We start from the raw sequence: 23,626 nt of genomic DNA, 5'->3' as shown, positions 1-23,626 counted from the left end.
ACAGGCACATTACTGCCTCTTTAATTTATTTCAGCTAACTTCTGTTGATGGCATTTGGGTAAGCTAAACTGCCAGTTGAACTGGATTTGTTGTGCAGTTCGACGTAAAAACCATACTGGAAATAGAGCTGCATTCAGAGGCATCTAATTAGGAAAACATCATGATAGTCAATGCAAATGTTTTCCAAGGCACTGCATCTGTGCACCATGCATCAATTGCACATTGAGATTGCAATATCCATTTTCCAAGTCATAAAAGCCATATAATGAGACAAAAGCTGCTCTTTCAGCCTGCCTGTGTGAAAGAAAGAATAAACCTCAGGTGCTGGTGCTTAAGCCCCTGTGAGTAAATTTCCTCAGTGAAATAAAATACAAAATAAGAAGGAAAATTTGTGAGGCAGGATATAATAGATATCTGTGCAATGCTTATTTGTTGAGTCATGGTTCAGACAAGCTCACCCCTATAGCATTAGGTGGCATACACACTCTGTTTGATATGCGACTTATCAGCCCAAACAGCTCATTTTTGCAGCCCCCAACATAGAACTACTCTAAGCATTATGACCTGTGTCTCTATGTCTTTTCTTGAAATGTGTGTTTACATATTAAAGTACAAATATACATGTGTATATATACATATATATGAATATATACATAAACACACCTATGTGTGTACACATACCCCCCAAAAGTTCTTCTTCCTGAAATGTATACAGAAATCAAAGGCTTGGGTCTCAGTTTCTACAGAGAGCAAAAACAAGGCTGAAAATTAATCAGATTCTCCCTCCCTCCCTCCCTCCCTCCCTCCCTTCCTTCCTTCCTTCCTTCCTTCCTTCCTTCCTTCCTTCCTTCCTTCCTTCCATGTGATATGTGATCAGCTTTCCTGTGGTCTGACCTTCTACACTTGGTGCAAATTATGTGTGAATTAGGAATTTTTTTAGGCGCGAGCATGTTAGCAGTATGAGGGAGAGTCTCTCCTATATAAAAAGTTACTTAGTGCACAATATACTTCTTCATTGTCTTTCTGCAGTGCATTACTGAAGGGAATAAACTTTCTACAAAAGATGAAAATAGCTGTTAGGAACATCATTAACTATTGGAAAACAAACAACAACAACAACAACAACAAAAACCAACCTCAAAAACACTTAGACGAGTTTTTCTGACGTATGCTAAAACTGATAGGTACTGACATACAACAAAAATGAACTAGTCTGTCTTGCAGTGTATTAAAGTACTGGGTCTGGATAAAATAGCCAAAAAAATCAGTAACTGCTAAAATAGAAGTGTTAATATTCTTACAGATAGAACGTTGTCTCTTGAAGAGGTTTTCTGGAGTTTTTCATAAAAGCATTAAAGATGTTTTGAAAGAATCAGAAGTGCTGTGTTTTTCCTGCACTTCCAAAGTGGTATAAAAAACCTTAAGATCTGTGCAAACTCAATCTCTTTAAAAAAAAAAAAAAAAAAAAAAAAAGCTTTTTTCCAGTGACTAAACCTGACTAAAAATAACTAGTCCATCAAGCTGAAAAGAACAAGCAATTTTATGCAAGTTCATTTGGGGATTTGATTCTTCTTTTGAAAATGATAAAGAACAGCAATCCTGAAAATCCAGGCAGAAAATTAGTTTGATCTCATGGTTCTGTTTCATTGCTTTCCTTCAAGGCATAGGGGACTGCCCCTTTTCTTAAAGTATGTGTATCATTTCTGGCCTCTCACATCTGTAAAAAAAAAACACAACCAAAACCTATTTTTCAGGAAGAACTTATTCAACAAGTCAGTGTTGTTCTATTGTAGAACAAAGGGGTCTTTAATGGTTCTCAGTCTTATGTGAATATTTATTATAATGTGCATTTTTCCATTTAGGAAATAATTGTGTGGTAATCAACCACTTTGATTAGCTGCAAAATGCAGTTCTTTTAGAAAAATAATTTACACTGATTCTGGACCAAGTTGAGGAAATTGTTATGTCTGTTAGGGCAATTAAAAGCACCATATGTTTTCATCTATCTGTCTTGGCATTACTATGTAAAGCATACAATTTATAGCTGCAGTGCTTTCCAAGGATCATCCTGCTTATAAATATTAAAAAATCTGACTGGTCATCCTTCTCTAGAAATGAACATAAAAGCAAAGTAGTCACTGCAGATCCCAATACTTAATGTTATACAAAATACTATTAAAGTATGAGGAAAAATGAGGAAGAAAAAGAAAAATGAAGAATTTAAGCAGGTACTTGGTCTTCTCACACAGCTGGTCTGAGCTGTCATGCTTCATGAAAAACCTTTTTCATGATTAGACGTATTGAAGACACAACCCATATTAAACAAGGATTCAGCAAGTCACAGATGGTTGGTTACAGAGGTGTGCCCACCAAACACCCTCCTTTACTTTCTCCTGAGATACTTCTAAAACAAACTAACCAGTAATGCAATGTTTCTGAGTTCTGGAGCTACAGAGGTCAACCCAATGTCACCACTGAATGGGACAGTTTGACACAGACAGTTTTTGGACCGTCCCACTGGAAATACAAAAAATGTTTATGGTAAGAATTTTAGAGGTATCTATTATTTGCTATCATGTAAGTTAAAGAACACAAGAAGAGAGGGAAACAATCAAGGAAACCTAAAATGTTTCTATATTGTTATCCATTTATTAAAGCACTTAGGAGTGTGTAACTAACTGTGGTAGTAACCCACACATTGATATCTGAGACACATTCCAAAAAGTACTGGCCACACTGAATTAACGAGTGCTTTGCCATGGAGACAGAGCTTCGCAGGCTGGTCTTTATGAGCATCTGCATTTTGCCTGATGATCTGGGACTCATGGTTACAAAAAAACAGAGGTTAAAAGCCCTGCTGACAAAACTAATAGGGCTGTGAGAAATTGAACTGAGCAGCATTGCACAGAGGAACAATTGGAGAAAATTAAAATCCTGCTAGAAGAACTGGGAGAATGGACGCAAGGTTTGCAGGAAGGGTGTGTTGTCATGTGCTGTCTTTCTTTGATACCTTCTCATACTTTCATCTACTGCCTTTTTAGCTTGCTTATTCTAAAAAGCAACAATAACACCCCTGCATCACTGAATCTATTTATTCTGAAACCTCTGAAGAGTGGCCAGTCTATGCGTGTGATGTTTTCCAGCTGCTGTCTCCGAGCCCCAGGGCAGTCCACAACAGCTTCTTCCAAGGCAGACGGTGCAGCATTGACCCATTGAGGCATTATCCCAGCGCAGGAGAGGGGCAAAGGAGAAGGTGAACCACCTGTCCTGGCTCCCGAGTCCAGAGGTAATCTACAATGGCTGCCTATATGCACAACACTATATTGTCATGTGTGTCTATTTTAACATATGTAGAGAACACATACATGATTCCAGATGCGAGCCCCTGTGCACCACAGACATTGGTGTATCACAGAGCTGTCAGAGCACTTTTTTTCTTTATTAAACTGCTTAAAATTAAACTAAACCAGTTTATTTGTTTTTCACCAGGAGTTCTCATTTAACTATTTTCCTTCTCCAGGGGTCATTTTTCTTTGTATTAGGTTTCCTCTAACAATTTTTGTGCTTACAAACTCCCATTTTTTTGTCCTCTAAATGTCTAGTAGGACATTTAGGGAAGTCAATAAGATTTGGGAAAGCACTTTGACCTGTCTACTTTAGCCAGATCGCAGTGATGTTAAATGAGCTCCTTTTAATAATTCATTCCTGCAGAATCTGGTTTAGATAACTCTTTTAGCTAGTTCTTACAGAAGAAAAAAGGCTTTTGGCTTCTGGGCTTCATCTTGCAGAGCTGATAAATTGCTTCCAGGCTGCTGTCCAGATGCTCCTCCAAACTGGACTGCCAGGAAAAATGCCCCACATCTTCTTTCTGACATCCAAAGTACAATATCTCTGTGCCTTGTGTCAGCAGCCCTGATACAGGCAGTGATAAATCAAAAAGATAATTGCCTATGTATCTTCGCATTGTAAAGACAAGGAAGGCTTTTCATCTGCTGATTGATAGGTTTAACGAAGCCTTCTCTGCTCAGTCACCACAGGTACCAGCACATCTCGGGGCACAGTGTGGTGACTGAACAAAGGAGCTGTGTTATGCTTTGTGGTGTTTGGGATCACACCAGAACAAACAGATTTTGCAAGGAGTGAATGGAAAATATATAGTTTTGCTGATTTCAGCAAGTAAAACATGAAAAATCAACCCAAACACAAGCCAGAAAATAACAGTGCTTTTCCACAGACACACAATGAGCGCTGTTCAATGGGCACAACGCCAAGAAGAGGGTGAGTGGTTTAATTGGCAATATAAATCAATATAATGTCATCTGTTGGAAAAGGAGTGGTCTTTATTTTATCCAGCTGGGGATATGGAGTTCATGTTGTGTGGCAGCTTTCTCGGGTACCAGGGAAGGGAGGCAGGGATGTCTCTCTGCAGGAGCTGTTTGGTGAAAGGGCTGGCTAGCAGAAGTCATTGCTTCTCTGCAGGTTAAATCCAGGATGGGAAATGTGTAATGGCAATTAAAAAAAAAAATCATAAAGCATGGAGTCTTTATGGAGTCAATTCAGAGTAGTCTCATGGGATATTCTCTTATGATATACGTTCAAATGGTTTTAAAAGCTTTATGTAACATCCTTATTTTTATAGTCATACTGCTCTTCTGTTTGTCAGATAGGAGCTGTTTTCTTGCTGTCTGAAAGATGCTGTTTGGGTTGACTGGGGTCAAATTCAGCATTTGGAAGCACTTACGACCAGCCACATGCCAGAACACTAGCCAGAGCTCAGAGGTAGCCAAGAAGAGAAAACACAGAACTTCTATAAACACTTATTTGGATTACACTTTGGCTTCAATTTGTAAGCTGCACCAGCAGAAAAAGAGAAATGGAAATGTCAGAAAAGGTTGTGACCTTTAATATGTATGTGCTTTTATAAAAAGAAAAAAAAAAAACAAAACAAAAAAACATGGGAAAAAAAAAAAAGCACTGAAAAAAAACTTACTATGTACCACCCTGCAGCAGTGTCCTTAGCCTTCAGTGAAATTATTTCACTATCACAGCCTGACTGCCCTGCAGTGGTACCTGACCTTGGGAGCCAGGACATGCACAGCAGCCATCAGTCAGTGCTCCCAGTGCTTGTCCCCAGAGGCACCAAGGGGTGCCACCAGCAGCAGGTTTGCACCACTGCCCTCACCACCATCTCTGGAGCATGGTACGCAGGATCCATAAGGACAGTTTTGTCTTTGCAAATGGAAAGTGTTTTGTGTGTAAAAGAAGTATCTGTGTTTGTCCTTTTGAATCTTCTTTTAAGGGGATTGCTAAACTGCTTAAAAGGATTAATGCTCTGCCCAAAGTGACCAGATGTGGCCAATACTCTTAGTTTATGGTAATCCTGGTTTTATGGTAATACAGGTTTTCCTGAATGCATGGAAATGCTCTTCTGTGAACAGTGTTGGAATAAAGGTGTCTCGGAGTAAAAACTCACTGACCTTTTGGACATATTCTGCAAACATGAGACATTAACCACATATGAGATGTAAAGCCTCTATAGAAACATAATTTATTATTTCTCTATAGAAACATAATTTATTTATTTATTTATTTTAAATATATATGTGCATGTATGTATATTTTGATTCAGTAGATATTTTCAAAAACTCTGGAGTGTCCTGGGTTGTAACTGACATCCTCCATTGTAAACCTGAAAAGGATTTCATTTTTTATTTTTTTGAAATTAAAATTGACACTTCTTCAGGCAGAGCGTATTTAGGTTTGGGCCCAAGTGTACCCTGCTGCTTGTAAACATTGGATATAAAAGTTATCTGAAAGTCATTAGACTACCATAGATGCTCTTTTCAGACAAGGTCATTGGTTAGCAAAACATCAGTGTGTTTCTGCACATCAGTAAGAATTACATTGCAAAGCCAACCATATGAAGCTGGGAAATGCCAGAATTAGATAACCCCACGGTACTGATGGCACTTACTCTTATGTGATTAAATGCATTATGACACAGGTTTCAACTTCATGAGACTATATTCCCCCCTTCCCCAGCCCACTCCTGGGAAAATTACTGGGAAATTGCTCCTTATTTTCATTTATAATACCGATATTTTATGTAGAATTCACCACTCAGCAGCTGAGCTGAACTATTCATTGGTTCCCTGGAGGTTTCATGATTTTCGTTTCCTTTCACAGCTGCTGTCACCAGTGTCCAAGCACTCCCAAACATTTTGGAGTTTCTCTGTATGGTGAGATGAAGTAGCAATCGCCTACATCCTTTATCACAGGAAGTTACTATGTAGGGAGATGGAGGACAAACTTTCAACTGTTTTTTGAGCCCACATATGACCAGGTTTGGAGAACGTAAAGCTGGAGGGTTCCCACTGCTTCCCTGCAAGGTGTGCCACTGAAGAACCAGAGAGAATGGATTTCTTTTCCAGATGTGAAAGTATTTGTTTTTTTCCCAGTGTTCAGGAAAGAAAACCACCAGTGTTTTGGTATTAATGATAAAGACAAATGCTGGTCCTCGCAGCCCCAGTGCTCTGTGTGCAGTTCTGCTCACCAGGAAATCACAGAATAGTTTTGACCTTGGGGATTATCCCTCTCTTACTCAGAGCAGGGCCAATAAAGGTAATCTGGGGTTTGTCCACTTGAATTTGGAGTACCTCCAAGGATGGAAACCCCACAACCTTCCTGGGCAATCTGCCACCAAGCTTGGTGGAGCAGAACCAAGCCCTGCATGAAAACCTTGAGTGACCTTGAAGAAAGCATCTGATCCCTGCAGCCTTCCCTTCCTCATAGGTATGGCAGGGGGCAGATAAAGCATTCAGACTTCAGGGGCATTTAGTTACACTCCTGACATGTGCTGTAGACATGCCAATGAAATGCTATACCAGCAGCATTCCCTCTGTAAGATATACAGCTCCTGATGTCTTATTACTAGAAATGTTGCTGTGTCCTATTCTGAGTGGAGAGTCCCAACTTCTTGGTGGGAATAAGATTAAATAATAAGATTAAATGAAAAGCTCAGAGACATCTGACCTTAATGTTTTGCCATCTTTGAGGCTATGCCATGTCCCCATCAGAGCCACAATAGTATTTGACACTGCCACCATTACTAAATGATGAAGTTTTCAATTTTGATTAAAGCTGCAAAAGGAAGAACTGTGCTGTCAAGCATCATCTTGACACAGACATCAGCTGCACATAATATGTCTACATGGCAATTCCTGATGAATTTAAAATTGTGGCAATTTTTTTGCCAAGGTGTTAGCACTCAGCCTCTGTCATTTTTTATCTCTACAAGCTTCTCTGCCTGCTTCTCTTATCCTAATCCCCCAAGTCCCAAGGACTTCACTGACTGTAAAAATAGGGAAGATTTTGGCCTGTCAGACCTGAATGTGTATTTTACTGTGCCTATGCAGACATTGGAGATGAATTTCTATTACTGAACCTTGCAAGAAGCAAACCAATACATTTCTAGGTAAATGGCCAAAGCTTGCTCTTTTCTAACGTGGCCTAGACTAATGTTCTTTGCTTCCTTAGTGAGCTCTAAAGACTGCTTCAGAGCTCATGAGCTGGAAGTTGTTTCATTTACGTGCAAGGGGATGTTAAAAAAGTGCTTTTTGTTAGTGTTTGGAAGTTGCCCCAGGGGTACACCTTGCTTTCCATGGACCCTGAGCTCCTTAATAAGTTCAAACCCATCACACCAGCTGGTTGCTCTGCTCTTCATCTTCCTGGCCAGCTGAGCAATTGCTTACTTACAGGACAAAACTTCCAGCCTCTTTCAGGCCCAGTGCACACAGCTACAGAAGTGTTATATAGGGACCCAAACTGAAGAGCGGGAAAGGTGTTTTAAACCTGGGTTCTGTATCAGCTAATTTCATCAAGGCTGCTGAGCCCCAGCCCTTGTCTGTTCCCTTCTTCAGAAAGTGCAGCATGGATAGAGTGGATAATCATTGGATGTGGCAAAAAATGTTCTTTAGATAACAGCAGAATGTTTGAAACACTGTTTTTTCCCTCTTGGGGCAGAGAAGGGAAATGTGCAGCTTGCCAGAACAGAAATTCTGAAACTTGCCTTCTGTTATTTTATAAGAAAAAAACCACAAATGTTTCCTTTCTATTTCCAGCGTGTTGTGGCTGTAGAGGGTGGTGTGGGCTGCTTCTTGTCATCTGAGGGAAACTGCCAAGATCACCCAAAGTGGTGGAATCTGCCCTGGTGTTGGGAACAGCCCCTTGAAACTCCTACCTAAAAGCTGAATCCCTACAAACCCCACTAGACACCAAATCCGTGACAAAAATTGTTAACAGAAAGGGAATGCCCTAGAATGCCAGCCCCAATTAAGCCAGTGGTTTGTTGGCCTCAGAGCCTCAGACTCAGGTCATTCTTGTATCTGGAGCCAAATGATCCAACTGGCAGGAGACCAGGCTGCTTTTATGATGGATGTTACTGAAAATGAGGGACTGTCATGGAAACTTGGGATCCATTAAGTGGTCTTTTCCAGTGAGAGTCCAAATCATCAAAGTATGCAACAAGACTATTGAAAGTAATCCTAATTAGTAGCAGTGGTTCACAGCCTGTAAAGAGGGATCATGGGCTTGCTCCACTTTCAAGGTTGATGCTCTTTCTAGCACCCAGACCTTATTACTCCTTATCCACTCCTTATTCATCTCTTCTAGTCCCAGTCAGAGTAAGTCACACCCTGTCCCCTCGTGTCACCCTGTGTGACAGCTGGCTCTGTGATGCTAGATCAACCAGAAATGACTGCAAGACATCCCGTTCCCGCTGTCCCCACTACCCCTGTTTCAGCCATTCCCGTTCTGCATTGCTGTGCTGTGGCCTGGGCAGAGCCAGGAGCGGCCTAAACCCAGAGCTGCCCCGCATGCCACCAGCCACCCACACGAGCAATGCCCACTCCTACTAGCTTTGCTACAGCTACTAAATCCCTATTTTTCCTCTAGTAAGCACTGCTCTGGAATGAGCTTTGCCCCCTCCTTCTCGTTTTGTCTGGGCTCTCTTTGCAGTGATGGGGAGGTTGCAGGGTTATTTTTAACAGTGCCTCGTCAGCTCCCTGCTGCCTGGTGCTGTGGTTCATGGCTGCTCCACCTGAGGTGATGCTGCTTATGAATACCTGAAAGGGTTCACCTTCAAGGATGACGATTTAATTGCAAGTGCAAAGAGCTATGGACAAACACGTCAGAGACTAATGGATGAGCTTTTCTGCTCAGTGGAGAGTAGCCTGCCAATGCAGCCACTCATTTCTTCAGGTGTAAGATGAAACACAACTGAAGCTGTTGCCATTTAAAATGAAAAAAAAATAAAAAAAATCTTATTAGAGTCCAGGAAAGGATACCAGAGTAAAATAAATGGCTTTTGGTGCTTCATCTGTTTATATGTAGGTTCAGGTGTGATTATGTACTCTGCCACCAATTTTAATTAAGCTTTCCCTTTGCTCCTGACCTTGAGGGCTTAAATGTAATTTGTTCTATAGGTAAGACAGTGGTATGAGCTCAGTGTTTTAAAGTTCAAATTGATTTAGGTTACATTTAATTTAAATTTCCTCACAGAAGCATATAATTTTACTGTTACTAATGCTGGAGCAATTACACAGAGGTGAAGAAGCTAGCACAGAGCAGAGCCTTGCAGCCCTTGAATGCTTTCCTTCACAAGAAGAAGTGTCCCTGCCTGACACTTGTGCGATAGCATTACTGGCCTCCAACACAGTCTCAGAGAGTTGCCAGTTTGCTGTGGGTCTCCGGCTGTCCAGACAAACAGGAGGTGACAGTCGGACATCAGTCACCAGCATGGTGGTGTCCAAAGGCATGGGTGGGCTCCAGCACCCAGGGGTGGGAGCTGTGCCATGAGAGGGGCTTGGAGATGCTGGAGTTGCTGCCAGACAGTGGAGATGAAAGGAAGGAGAAGACTTTCAGTAGGATGCAGAGGCAGATGCATCACGCTTCTGCAACCTTGGAAGCCTCTGAAAATCAAGGGCAAGGCAGGAGGGAGGGGGTGGCTGCAGGAGGTAGGAGGAAAGAGGATTTCCAAGCCCTGAATCCATCAGCCTAGCAAGGCTCTAGTTGTAGGATGATCTGTCACAACACACATTTCAATATGTGCTTTGTATTTCCAAGCCCCCAGATGCAATGCTGCCTTACTCCCCAAAAGTAGTAGCTTGGGCAGCATTCCCAAATGATGTTACTGTATGTTACAATTTTGATGACAGTTTTCCTTAATGCCTGCATTTCTCTGGGTTTTTCACCTTGTTTTCCTGTTGTACTGTGGATTTATCTATTCTTTCACTATTATGTCCCTTCATGAAACACCTATCTTATCTGTTTTCACTTAAGTAAAAGTTGTCCAAAGGTTTGAACTGTGTTTCTTTTCTTTATATCTTCTGACTAAGACTCAGATAATGAGAACTTAGCAATTTCAAACTAAAGCCTGTGACTTCAACAATTTATATCAAAGTAAAATTCCACATGGAGTATGTTTCCATAATCCAAAAATCAGTTCTGGCATTAGTCTTACATAGGTGAGGGTAGTGATCATTTTCTTTCAAGCTCAGTCCCAGAGATTTCAAAATCTTATACATGTAGGTACTTCCCGTTTATATATATATATATATAGGCTACAAATGTTTGTTTCTAATCCAGCAATGCCAGAACAAACACCTGGTGCATCCTTCCTCCTGAAAAACATGAAAAACAAATCCCACAGAGACAAGCATGCATTTTAAGCTCAGCTGTGCCCACTGGACAGAAAGTTCCCAAGTCTTGTAACTGTGACTGACCTTCTCCGGACCTGAAGGCTATCTGGAAAGTTTACAGAGCCCCATTGATTGATGTAGGGGCTGAAGCACCCCTCACCTTTGGGAGGCTCAGGCAAGCCCAGAAAAACGTCATGGTGGAAAGCACTCTCTTTTCCCTTCTGTGGCCTCATGGCTGGCCACGAGAGCCCATTAAGCAGCTACTATGACCTAAAATAACCTGACTAACACTAAAACAAAGAAGGGCTGTTTGAACTGTAAGGTTATTTTACTTTTTGCTTTTTCTTTCTTCTGAAACAGAGCTTCCCTCCATTGCTTCCCTCACTAATATTCTTGGCTCCATTTATTTTAAGGCTTGAGTATTTGGGTTAGCATTTTAGGCAGCCGAGCATCCAGGTGAGCATCTATGAGCAGCTTTGCTCCAGCCAGCTGAGCACCACTGATTCTCACCAGAAGCAGCAACTCTGCTGGTGCCAGCAGGGAGCTGTGCCTGCTGTTTGCCCTGCAGCCCTCCACCACCCCGGGAAGAAGCACGGTGTCTTCACACACTGCTATGGCTCTCGCCTGAAGGAAGCCATGTACCCTGGCTTTTCATCCCAGCCAGGAAAATAATGTGCAGGAGTTTGCCTTTCCAGCTGCCCCCTTTATCCCACCTGCTTGCTGTTCATGCCTTCAGAAATAAAATAAAGCAAGGAAAAACAAACAAACAGACACAAAACAACCAAAAATCCACTTCATACATATCTGTCTGCCCAGGAAAAAGTCTTTTTTGTGAGTCCAAGTTTAAAGATATCTACCCCAAATTATTTAAGCCAAGGAACACAGAACAAGCTTATTTCCATTCACCCAGCTCTGAACCAGGGCTGGACATTATCCCACAGCTGCCTGGGAAAGGGTGAAACCTGCTTGCACAAAGCTCCTCTGTACTCTCCAGTTGTCCCAGGTGGTACCCACAGTTGGATTTGTTTTTCTATGGTATTTGATACCACTGGGTACCAATGATACCTCACTTTGCTCATAACTCCTAGCTACTCTTAGCTACAGTAACCCAGCTATGGATCTCACCTGGTTAAAAAATAAGCAACCAAAGGACACTTTTGTACTTCTAAATGTACAAAACTGTCTTTGGTTGGGAACAGAAATGCAAGCTCCTACCTAAAAACAAGGAGAGGGAAAAACTGTATTGGGTTTAATGTAATTGTGTTAATAAGACAATTTGAGTGAAACAGTAATGGAATAAAGAAGGATAAAAGGGTTCTTAGAAAAGGCAGGAGTGAGGGAGTTGCTAACTCATTTGAGACAAAGAGGGAGAGTTAATTACTATCTGTGAATCATTAAAGGGTTAGCTGAGGTTGGGGCATGGGGAAAAGTGTAATGTGAAAAAGAATCAGTCTCTCTAAGGAGGTGTGATTTTTAGTAATCAGAAGACATGGAAGAATTTTAGCTCTTAAATTCATCTTTTAAAGTAGTTTGCAAGTCTCCTGTCTCCCTGAGGAGACTAGGAGGGGGGTCACAGTTTCATGCAAGATGTGCTTGTCTTGATAACGAGATGTTCTGGTACTTTAAGGCTTGTCTTTTTAGATCTTATGCTGATGCCATCATGCTATCCTCCCCCTCTCTGCCCCCCCCCCCCCCCCCCCCCCCTTTTATTTTTTTACACTTCCATGAATATTTTCCAAGAGGGCATTTGGTATGATGGGAATATTTGGTATAATGAAATCCACATGCTGTCATGCAGATGTATGGGATCCATGGATTTTGATTGTTCTGTTACAGGCAAGTGTTTAAGAGTGCTGGCAGAGACGCATCAGAACATTTTCTCTTACCTTGTTCCTATCAACCAATGCATTCTGCAGAGTGGGCTGCTCCCAACTGTATTAATCTGAGCAAAGAGATTACTCCTACCTCCAAACCTTGACTAGATGAGAGCAGGGCAGGCATTTATTTACAGCTTCTGTTATATGTTTAACTAGCTCTGCAGTTCTAGTGCTGTTTTGAAAATTAAAAGCCAATAAAGCCCTGAAGCCAAGAAGACTGTGTGCTTGTTCAACCCATTTTAACCAGCTAGGGGTCTGCCATCAAATTCGTTGAAAACGGGGGCCCAAAGGAGCTTTCACTGCCTAGGAGGATGAATAATACCAAGCATCTTGTACACAAATGAGGAGGAAGCCTTGTTAAGTTGGCACGCTCCAGGTTGACAACCAAATGTAATGCGGGGGATATTGGAACATTTCCACGATCAGCAGTCACCAGGAGTTTAAAAGGTGTGTGTTTCCTCCCCACAACTCACGCTCCTTCTCATCTGTCACTGAAGGCATTTTTGGCAGGGAGTGCTGCTGCAGCCCTGCGCCACTCAGCTGGCATCCTGGCATCCCTGGGCTTGAGGGCAGCAAAGAGCCACCAGAACAAAAGGATCCAGCCTCGTATTTGCCCAAGAGCTTCTCACCTTCCTTCAGAGGACATGAGAAGGAAGCTGGAATGGAAGACGAAAGTGGCCTGAGCACAAAGTCCTGAACACTACTGATAAAATACGTTTTTATGTGTAAGTGCAGTATTGATGCCCCAGCCAGCTCAAACTGAGCATACTGGAAAGACTCTTGTGGGAGTCAGAAATAATTGGATTGCCTGAAAGTCAGACCTACAATAACAATTTAGCTTTCCATGTAGTTTATCAATGGGAAACAGTAAAATAAATTTCTCTCTGTATGCTTATATTAGGTTCTTATCAACAAAACATTTGTCTATGAAATAAAATAAACAATCAAAGCTAGTAAGTAACCTTTTTTGAACACATTCTTTTTTCATTCTGTGTGGAAATAGTTCATGGGAAAACCTTAATTATTTATTATTCTTATTATACATGGGCAAAAGGTGTTTTTGTTTTGTTTTGTTTTATTTGTTTTAAAATTTGCTTTATCACCATATCGGTCAAATAACTGGACTAGATGTGAAATACTTCCTTATTTGAGTGAGATCTCAGCACTTTTTGGTAGATCCATAAGACATACATACCTTAAGGACATCTTCATTTGGCTTCTTCTGTAGGACTTGCCAGAAATTTAGCACTTATGCTTAACAGAACTAAGGACGCAAATGCAACTTGATTCATTTCAAGACACTTAAGTACTTTGCTAAGTTAGTGCCATTATAACAACATAATTGCATTAATAATAGTAATGAAACAATTATACATAAATGCATTTTTCTATTTTAAAACAACCTGAACTGAGCATAGTGCAGAAATGTTTGAATTAGCAGTGCCCACACTGTCAGCAACCAGGGAAACTGCATGATTTTCCCAGTGTGCTGAAGCTAACTGGGTTTTATTGCTTTCAGACCCCATTTAATATCTCCAGCTAGCACTGAACAGTGTGTTCATATGGGCACTAATTTGGGATGCTCCACACCATATTCTCTTGATCAGGGCACAAAAAGGTAGCCAGAACACACACAAGGAGGCACTTAGCAAGACAGATCAAACATTGTTGTGTTAAAATGAGTATTCATTCATTTATACTTCTTATAAAACAAGAAGAATTACTTCTCATATAATCAAAAGATGCAATAAAGTAATATGAGCTGGCAGCTCCCCTGTAAAAAGATTTTTTTCCCTCCAAAGAAAGCCATGTTGATCTTCAAACTAGAATAACTTTTTCCTCCCTTTTCTCCTATTATGGGAAAAACTGCATTTTTTTCCTTAGTCCTTACATAAGCAACTCATTTGTGTGAGCACAGCTCCCAAATGGAGCCTCCCAGAGATCCATCCCCAGGGAGTAAGTAAAGTAACGTCAACACATTTCTTCTGATCCAAAATATACTGAAGCAAAATGAAAGCCTCCTGGTTTCAGATGAAGGGAGTGCAGGGTCTAGGTAAGTTTGATGGGGAACAGGCTGCATTTGTGCTGTTCTGGCTCTGGGCCCCGGGTAGCAAAAATGCTGTGGGAGAGTGAACCCCATTTTTATTTTTTATTTTTTTGGAAGGCATGACACCACTTGCCTTTTCTGACCAAGGTACAAGACTACAGTGTTCAGAGGACAGTACTAAAATGGTTATTGTGTTTAGGGAAAGCTAAGTACAGCAGAAGTCAATGGAAGCAGACATCACAAATAAAGGCAGAAGACCCTTTTATTTCGCATAGACAAAATGCAAAGAGTGTCTCATTAAATTAATATTAAAAAACAAAACCAAAAACAAATCAGTCCCCTCACTCCACTGACATCACTCATCCTAATTAACAACAAAAAAAAGAACAATCAAGGACCCATTTTCTAATAAAAAAAAAAAGTGCAAAACATGACAAAAGACTTTTTGTTTTCCCATGTTCCTGTTGAATTCACAAATAGGGTGATTTTTAAGTGATTTTTTTTCCCTTTTTAATCTTGTCTGATGGAACTTCCAGTTAAAATGTTTTAGTTAAGTCTCCATGCACTTCGTAGAAAATCAGTAAAAACACAAACGCTTGTGAAGATCAGAAAACTGGACTCTTTTACCCAAAAATTCAGATGTCCAGTCAGATGAAGCTCACACTCAGACAGAAAAAAAGCAAGAGAGTCTTTGCACTGTCTGTCGCTCATATTATTTTTTTTTTTTGTCAAATATTTTGGCAATCTTCTTCTTTAATTATAAATATTGGAATTCAATAAAAAAAAGGTAGCTTTCATTGGATTTTTTTTTCAGTGTAAATATTTACAGCCACTGTCCAGCCATGCTCTTTTTGTTATACCAGGGTGTAAGATTTTGCGTAGGGGTTGTTGCCTTTCAAGTGGCCCCGGGAGTCCAGCAGGGATTCTTGGGAGCTGCTCATTTTTGCTGCCTGTCCTAGCTCAGCTCCTTCTCGCTGAGGTAACGTTGCCACAGCACCAGGTTGCCATGACTGGACGTCTCTCGTGGAGGATGCCTCCATGGGGATTGGCTCCAGGACGGTGGGGCGCTTCAAGGTTCGGCTTTTCTGTGGCTCCAAGCAGGCTTGCCCCAAACCCAGGTCTCTGCTCGTGCCCTGCACGCCACGGTTCAACAAAAAGTCCATCCGGAGGTACGGTGGCAAATGCACAAGATCACCTGGAGAGGCAAAAGAGAAAAACACCACCTTACGTATAGTTCATGCACTGGCTGGGGGATTCAGAACAGCCATTTGCCCATTTGGCAAATGCCACCAGGCATTTGGCTACTCCAGTGAAGGATCTGTAATCAACCGAGATGCAGCATTTACAACTCACATATCATCTCTCATCTGTTTACTACGCAGTGACCTTGCAGAGTCAAGGGTAATGGGCCAAGGAACCCCTGTGGGCAGATCCCTAGGAGTTTGTTGTTCATATTTGCTATCATAATAGGATGATAATAGTAAGAAGCGCAATGTCTTTTACATGCACTCAATACATGAAGGAGGTAAACTGAAAAGAACTGCAAGTTTTTTCTCAAATTCCTTAAACACAAGGTCTTGGTCTTCATTTCTCAAAACTTGGACAATGTGGAGGCTTAGTAGATTTCTATGTTTTATTTTCTGTTGTGAATGGAAACCTCCACAATTAGAATTAATGACTCCAATCCAAAGTAAAATGACTGACTTATTTAAAAGGGGTGCAAGGATGTTAAGGCTATAGATTTAGAGATATTTCCAAATAAAACAGAAAAGCATTCTTGTCCTAACATAACAACATTCTCCTGCCATCCATCATCATTGTGTTTAAGCCACTAATGATTTTCTACCACTAACAGTCCTATGGCCAGCAATTTATTTTTTTTTTCCAATAAAATGCACTGAAGCTGACACGCTGGCTCTTGTTTCACCCTTTTTCCTTTCTGTTCTGTATTGTCGGTACATATTCTAGTGTGAGCATGAGAAACAGGTAATACATGCAAGAAGTAGCCTTCTCAGGACCCCTTATTTATTATTTCCCCTGATTTGTGAGCATTTCTATTTGGATTTGATGATGGCTCATACCAAATGATTTGCCTTTGCTAAACTGTTGAGTTTCAATAGATGCCTTGGACCTGCTGTAAGGAATAAGTCAGTGGTTAGCATTACCATCCCTGTATCTGCACATCTATTAGAACTGCTACAGAAATCAGTTTGACTTATTTATTCTAGCCCTGCCTGTTAGGTATTCATAAAATTGCTTCAAGGAAATGAGGGGCAATCAAGCACATAATGAAATGCATTTCTAAAAATATTTGATGGTGTAACCTCACATATTTACAAAAAAAGAAAAAAAAAGCACTGCTACAGGCACAGTCAGGAACAGCATTTTCACTTCTTTACAGGCTTCTGCTGCAGGTATATAGATTCCTTCTTATGGCTGATATAAAAACCATAGCCTTAACCACAGATGGGATGTGTCCTGAATGTTTAAAGTAGAGGACTCTTGTACCTATCACTCCTGTGTCTCCATAAGCTATTTACAGCTTGAGAAACTAAGGCTGACCTGTGCCAGTGGCATAAACAGTAGACCAGGAAAGCACTTCTTCGTAATAAAACAGCCTATAAAAATTTCATTTTTCCTAACCAAGCTAAAAGCTCTCCAGTGCTCTAAAATAAAGCAGGTCCTTTACTGCAATTCTTACCTGAAAGACTAATAGCATCTGCTCTACCCATGATTTCAGGTCATAGACCAGGAATTGCTGAGAAGATACATTTGGGCAGAATCACTGTTTATTCCTATAGAAATCCCCCAGGCACCGTCTGACACCATATGCTTTATTCTAGTTGCACCTCCAACACGGATGCACAGCGCAGGGTATTTAACCCCCACAGTGCACATCTCAAGGTTAGGCTGACAACAGCAACATTTACGTAAGATTGAGAGAGAGGGGGAGGCTTGTGCTCATAATCACACCGATTACTGCTTGAAAAATGGATTGTGGTAACGTTAATTGGTTTTACTCATTTACCTTATTTTCCTATAGTACCTTCCATGCCAGACACATTAGGTGCACGAGGGCCAGTTCAGCTGAGACAGCAAGGTGCCTGCTGCTGGGGTGAAGTACATCAGGACACAGACACACAAATTGGCAGGCACAGGGAGGTGCCCACTTGCTCTGCTTAACTACAGGCATTGAATTGAGCAGCTGTGGAGCTTGCTGCAATGACCACTCCCTGCAGGCTGCAGGGAGAAGACCCTCAGGCTGTATCTTCTGTAGCATCCTAAATAAGAAGCCTCACTGCAGCCACAGTGGTGGGCAGAGACAAGTACCTCCAGAGTGTAGGAGAGGGTGGTCGTGTCCCCATCTCTGCTTGACAATGAAGGCAATGAGGGTCTTTATTTGGCTGCCTCAGGCATGGTTTATCTCAAAGAGACATTGCTCCTGAGATGGCAGTGGTTTTGTTAGGCAGGAAAATCTTACAACTAACTATAATACCAAAGTATGATCTTCTCTCTTATCAGAGGAAACAAGGAGAGATTGCTAGAGCCGGAAAGTGGGGTTTCTCTTCTGATCCTGTAGATAACTCCCCATTGAAACACAGCAGTTCCTTTTGCCTAGCAGGTGAGGACCAACTTTCTGTGCTGCACCTCCGTCCCTGCTTCTCATGGCAATGGGCATTCTCCTGAAGATCTCTGCTGTCCTGAGGCAGGCTGCACTTTTCTCACCCAGCATGTCCAATAGCACAATGCACACGGCTCCACTAAGACCAGCCAGGCCATCTCATGCACATTACCCCTTACTTTTATGCCTTGCAGTCAACTTTTTATGAAGGAGCCAGTGCAAAGCAGGATCCGGAGCATGGCTTATTGGCTGCCTCTAGCTGTCCTCTCAGTCAGCCGTTCCCATATCTTAACACATCCTCGTCTCTTGAGAGCAATGGGTACGCACGGACTATAAAAAGGATGTGTTGAACCTTACAGAGATGAAGGTTGGTTTTCAAGCTGCTGTCTAGACATTTCTCACATGTAGTTAAGAGCTTCGGGCTATGTAAAAAAAAAATAAATTTCCCCCTCCATAAATTTACACAGGAAGGCGTAGTCAATAATCTGTGTAAAAAAATATGCAGTCACTTTACTGCGATTTTCTAAATGACTGGGGGCAAAGTTTCAACAGGATTATAGTAATGAGAAACTAGAGGATGCAACTCCTTCTTCAGAGCTAGATACACAGTGCACAATCTCTGGCATCACTTGAACAGTGCACTAATAATTTGATTAGGATGTACACATTTATGGGCATTTATGTAAAAAGTGCCAGTCCTACTTATAATCATCAAGAAGTACCTTTCCCTGCAACTACTTCCAAAATAAAACAAATGTTTAAAATTCCTGGGAAAAAAAAAAAAAAAAAAAGAGAGAAGGTCACTTTTTCTTTGCTAGGACTGAAACGATATCATAGTATGAAAGAAAGTCTTTGATTTATAAGGACTAATGTTTCTGACTTAAAAACATAGCCCTTGAAATATAACCACAAAGCTTCACTTCTGGCATTCTTTCATCAATTCTGAAGGTGTTTTAAAGAAGATTAAAAGCCTCTTACCATATCTATGGAGTTACTTGGAAAGATTTTGGTTCTCATTCTTCTGGACACAACTGTATAGACATTTTTTTGATTTCTTACTATTCAGCTGAACAATAATTTTTTTTTTTTTAGGCAAAGCATTATGAAGTTTCAGGATGGCTCACTGCCTTTGATGCTCTAATTACCTCTTCTCAGTGGTGTGTGTGCCTTATTAGTAATGAAAGCAAACCTTTCAAGTGCATGAGCACTACAAATGAGCGTGTTTAATAATTCATGCATTTTGGTTTAATTAGTACAAAAATCACTCAAAAACATAGTTTTATGATTTTTTTTTTAAAAGGAAAATTTTCTGTATTTAGAAAAATGGGGTTTATATACAAATAATAATAAGCATCCAGTCAAATCTGAATGTGGTAATTTAAGCCAGAACAATCTCGGACTTTTTCTTTTCTTTTTTCTTTTCTTTTCTTTTCTTTTCTTTTCTTTTCTTTTCTTTTCTTTTCTTTTCTTTTCTTTTCTTTTCTTTTCTTTTCTTTTCTTTTCTTTTCTTTTCTTTTCTTTTCTTTTCTTTTCTTTTCTTTTCTTGCCAACTCTCTAATGAATTACTTAGTATAGTACCTTTAAAAAATGATACCTTCAATAAATATTTGCAAACAAATGCTAAAAATCACTTATTGTACCTACCAGAAACAATGTAATTTACAAAAAAAGGGACTATTTTCTGAGTTAGTGCATCACTGAAAAAAATTATATACTTTTATTTCAGTGCAGCCGAGGTGATACAAAAAGTTTTGAAAAACAGTGTCTATTTTTCTTCTGGATGTTAGCACCAGGTACAGGAGGGTTTGGGATGAATTTCACAGGCTACATGGAGGAAAACATACCACTGCCTATCTTTTCTGGGATTTTATTCAAGGAAGCTATCTTGTTTGCAGAACTAAACCAAACCCGAATGCACTCTTTTCTTCCTGAAGATTCACTCTTTCAAATGCTAGAAAGCTTGCATGCATTTTTGCTTTCATCTGCTCCAGAAAATCTAACAATCTGTGCTATATTCAATACAGAGATCATCATCATCACAGACTGTAAAAAAGATACTCTTACCAAGTAGTTATGTGATAGCTATATGCACTTGCTCATGAATCATAACTTCTACTAAAGCAAAAGCAATTTTCCTTCACAAAGCTCCAGAAAAGATCCCCTCAGTGCTGAAAACTGCCTGATGAGTTTCAAGGTCTGATTGCCATGTGAAAGAAATTCCACATTGCTTGCAGTATTATTTCAGAAAAGTTTATAATGTGGGATTGGTGACTCTGACAGGGTATTTTCGCTAACAAAGGTAAGAAAAAGATGGGGTGAATAGGGCACTCACATGACTTACTTGAATAAGGGAGTGTGTACAAAAAGCCCTTGAAGATGTCCCTGGCATGATCTTGCAGGATCAGTGATCATGCCAGAATTGAATCTATACAGCTCCATCAGCATGGGTAAAGTGCCTTGCTAATGCAGTTATTTTGATTTCAGAGGCTTTCTGCCATTTGGAGTGCTATGGGGGTGGCACTTTGCAAAGTGCCACTGTGCTCAGCATCGCCTGCCTTGCCCTGTGTTTGAAGGGGAAGCGCTGGTGGGATATTGTGTTCTCATGCGAAAGGAAGCGAAGGAGACAGAGCTGCTGACAGCTAGCTTTAAGTTCAGTTTCATGCTGATTAAAAAGTTTAGCGGGGCTTTCCAGCTCTCTAGCACAGTAAATAGATCAGTGAAGCCTTTGCTAATACTCACAGTCTGGTTGCTGATACTCACAGGCTGTTTTTCAGAAGTTTGCCATAGGAAAAGTGAATATTGGAAATGAAGAAAGGATGGAAAGTTTGCAAGGCCAAGGTGAGAGGCTTGAATGAATTAAAAAAAAAAAAAAGAGCACGAGCAGTGCTCGGAGTCTTTGCCACTTCAAAACCTGGCACATCGTTAAAAGCTAGCAGGCAGAGCTTTCTTAGAGAGCTGTAGCTTGAGCTGGGCTAATATCAGCAACAACACTTCTCACAACTGCTTCTGTCAGCATGTGGAGGAGGCTCATGCACCCTCTCCCTCCATCTCCAGTCAGTGTGTCCACTCCCAGCACCTGCTGAGCTTTGTGGTGCCCGCCTTGGCTCAGCATCCACTTGAAGGATGAGGTAGATGCTTGCTGGAAGCTTGGAGGATAATTTTTTTTATTATTCCCCCAAGGTCTGTTCAGTGTGGAGCCACTTTCCCAATGCTCTTTATTTAATAATTATTACTTTCTCAGAAACATTGCAGCAAAATGAAACAATTGAACAATCAAAAAGTTCAGAAGGATGCTATAAACAACCCAGCTCCACTCCCTGAAGTCAGTGTTGATCTGTACTGGAAAAGGAGGTGACATTTCTTTAGCAGATGAAATAAAATCATGTCTTTACATGATTTTATCCTGTTCAGGTCTGTGATCACATTTAGGAAACAGCCACCATGCTTTAGGAAAACATGCTGAGCTTTCCATTTCTAGACTGTGAAATTGGAATCCCTTAACACACTTTTGAGGCTGTCCTTTATATCTGGCAAGTTTCTTTTTTTCTTTCTCCATGAATACTGCACGCTCATTTGAAGACCTGTAGCACTTAATTAAATGCTGCATGTTGCAATCTGCTAAAACTGGCATTGCCATAAAAACATTAACAATATCAGTTAAGTTTCACACACAAAAATAAAATCAACAGTTGCTGTTGACTAGTCATTGGAGTTATCTCATATGAAACAACAGAATATCAGGAAAACTGTAATTCAGGAGCCAAATTTTCTGCCGTTATAATTCAAAGTAGCTGTATTGATTTCAGCAAGACTATAAATTGATTTATACTTACTGGAGATTAGGTTTAAGTGACTGAAAATGATAATTCAACCTAATGTGGATTTTTTTTTTTTAAATATGATGATTCATTTTGTTATTTAGATTTAAGCCTTCTAATTCCAAGAAAAAGTCCTAAATCAACATGTCTTAAAGCAAAAGCATAGCTACTACAGTTTAACTGAGCTCATACATCTGTAATATATCAGCATAACATACTGTTCATCTGTCTAACTGGATGCCAGGAGACCTGATTATGAGATTGTTGCCTGGTCTTGAAATGCCTATTGAAATGGGAACTGAAGTACTGCATTTTGCTTTGGGCAAGAACTTTGCAGAACTTTGGTCTCACATATGGGGCTACACTTTTAAAAACCTGTCAGGATGCTCAGTTCCTTGCAGAAGTAACTTTACTGTTTAAGGCAAACTGCCTTATTTTTAAGGGACTCTCCACTGCTGAGCTGGGGATGTAAGGAAGTAAGAAGTGATTTAGGGGCCAGAAGACCTATGGAGATGCCTTGTGGATGTTCAGTCTCACAGGGAAACTGTACCTGCAGAACTGGAGCCTTTCTGTTTTGATTTAATGCAATGTCTAAGTTAAAAAAAAAAAAAAAAAGTTGTGAAATGGACCTCACTATGTAAATCAATATATTCTCTGGAACAGAAAGTTAGAAAAAATTGGCAATAAATAATGAAAAGGTGATAGAAAAGCAAAGTACAGGAGCTCTCCATTCCCATCTTTGTCTTGTCACGCAAACTGCTTCATGCATTTTTTAAGGATGCTCTGAGACAGCCCTCTCCTGTCTGCTGGCTGAGCTAGGGGAGTGGTGCTGCAGCCCTCGCCCAGGTGCCTGTAGTTAGCAACACTGGAGTTTCAAGATGGGTTTGCTGATCCTTGTGCAGTGAACACACTGTTTAATTATTCATCACTTCACCTAGGGTTAAATTGATTGTGGCTCCATGGAAAGGGTCTTCCATCACAGGTTTATTCCTGGGATATCTTTGGAACCCAGGCTAGAGAGGTGAGGAATTTGAACCCTACTTATGGTTCATTGAAGTCAATGGGAGCCACTCTGTTGATCTCAACAGGCTTTGCGCCATGCCCATGAATTCATGGCTAAACCTGACCTCACCTGCGATGAGAGGCATAAGGCTCCACTAATGGTTGTGGAGAGGTCAGGCTGCAACAAGGAAACCAATATCAGCCCTGCCCTGCTGCTCTGATGAAGATGTCTTCACGGATGGATTGCTGTAGCTTGGCCTCCTCAGGTCCATCAGTTTGAATCATCTGAGTGCTGCTGACAAAGTGCAGCATTGCATATTTTTTAATTAATCCACTGGGACAAGAGCTCCACCTTTCACATTTAAATTAAGGATGCTGGCATGAAGAGGTAAACAATACTGAAATATGCCCATGTGTGCATACGGCTATGCTTTAAAAACAAGCATAAAAGAAGCTTTTACATGGATAGCAAAGACTATCACCACAGTCAAGTCAAATTAGGAATGTTTTTTTTTTTTTTTTTCCTCTAGTTACATCAGTTCTCAAATTACTTTCAATAATCT

At 40.7% G+C, this 23,626-nt stretch overlaps 1 protein-coding gene across 1 annotated transcript in view; it reads right to left on the bottom strand.

Moving 5' to 3' along the window:
* Positions 1-14,865: 14,865 nt before the first annotated feature.
* DSCAM (DS cell adhesion molecule) overlaps positions 14,866-23,626 on the bottom strand; it is a 465,290-nt gene continuing 456,529 nt past the window's right edge. The window contains exon 33 of the mRNA XM_068687720.1: positions 14,866-15,816. Within this exon, the coding sequence (XP_068543821.1) occupies positions 15,476-15,816 (341 nt within the window). The 3' untranslated portion in view covers positions 14,866-15,475. The remainder of the gene's footprint in view (positions 15,817-23,626) is intronic.

Source organism: Anas acuta, chromosome 1, assembly GCF_963932015.1.
Source record: "Anas acuta chromosome 1, bAnaAcu1.1, whole genome shotgun sequence".
Classification (NCBI taxonomy): domain Eukaryota; kingdom Metazoa; phylum Chordata; class Aves; order Anseriformes; family Anatidae; genus Anas; species Anas acuta.
The sequence above is the reverse complement of the archived record's forward strand: the minus strand, read 5'-3'. Positions and strand labels throughout refer to the sequence as shown.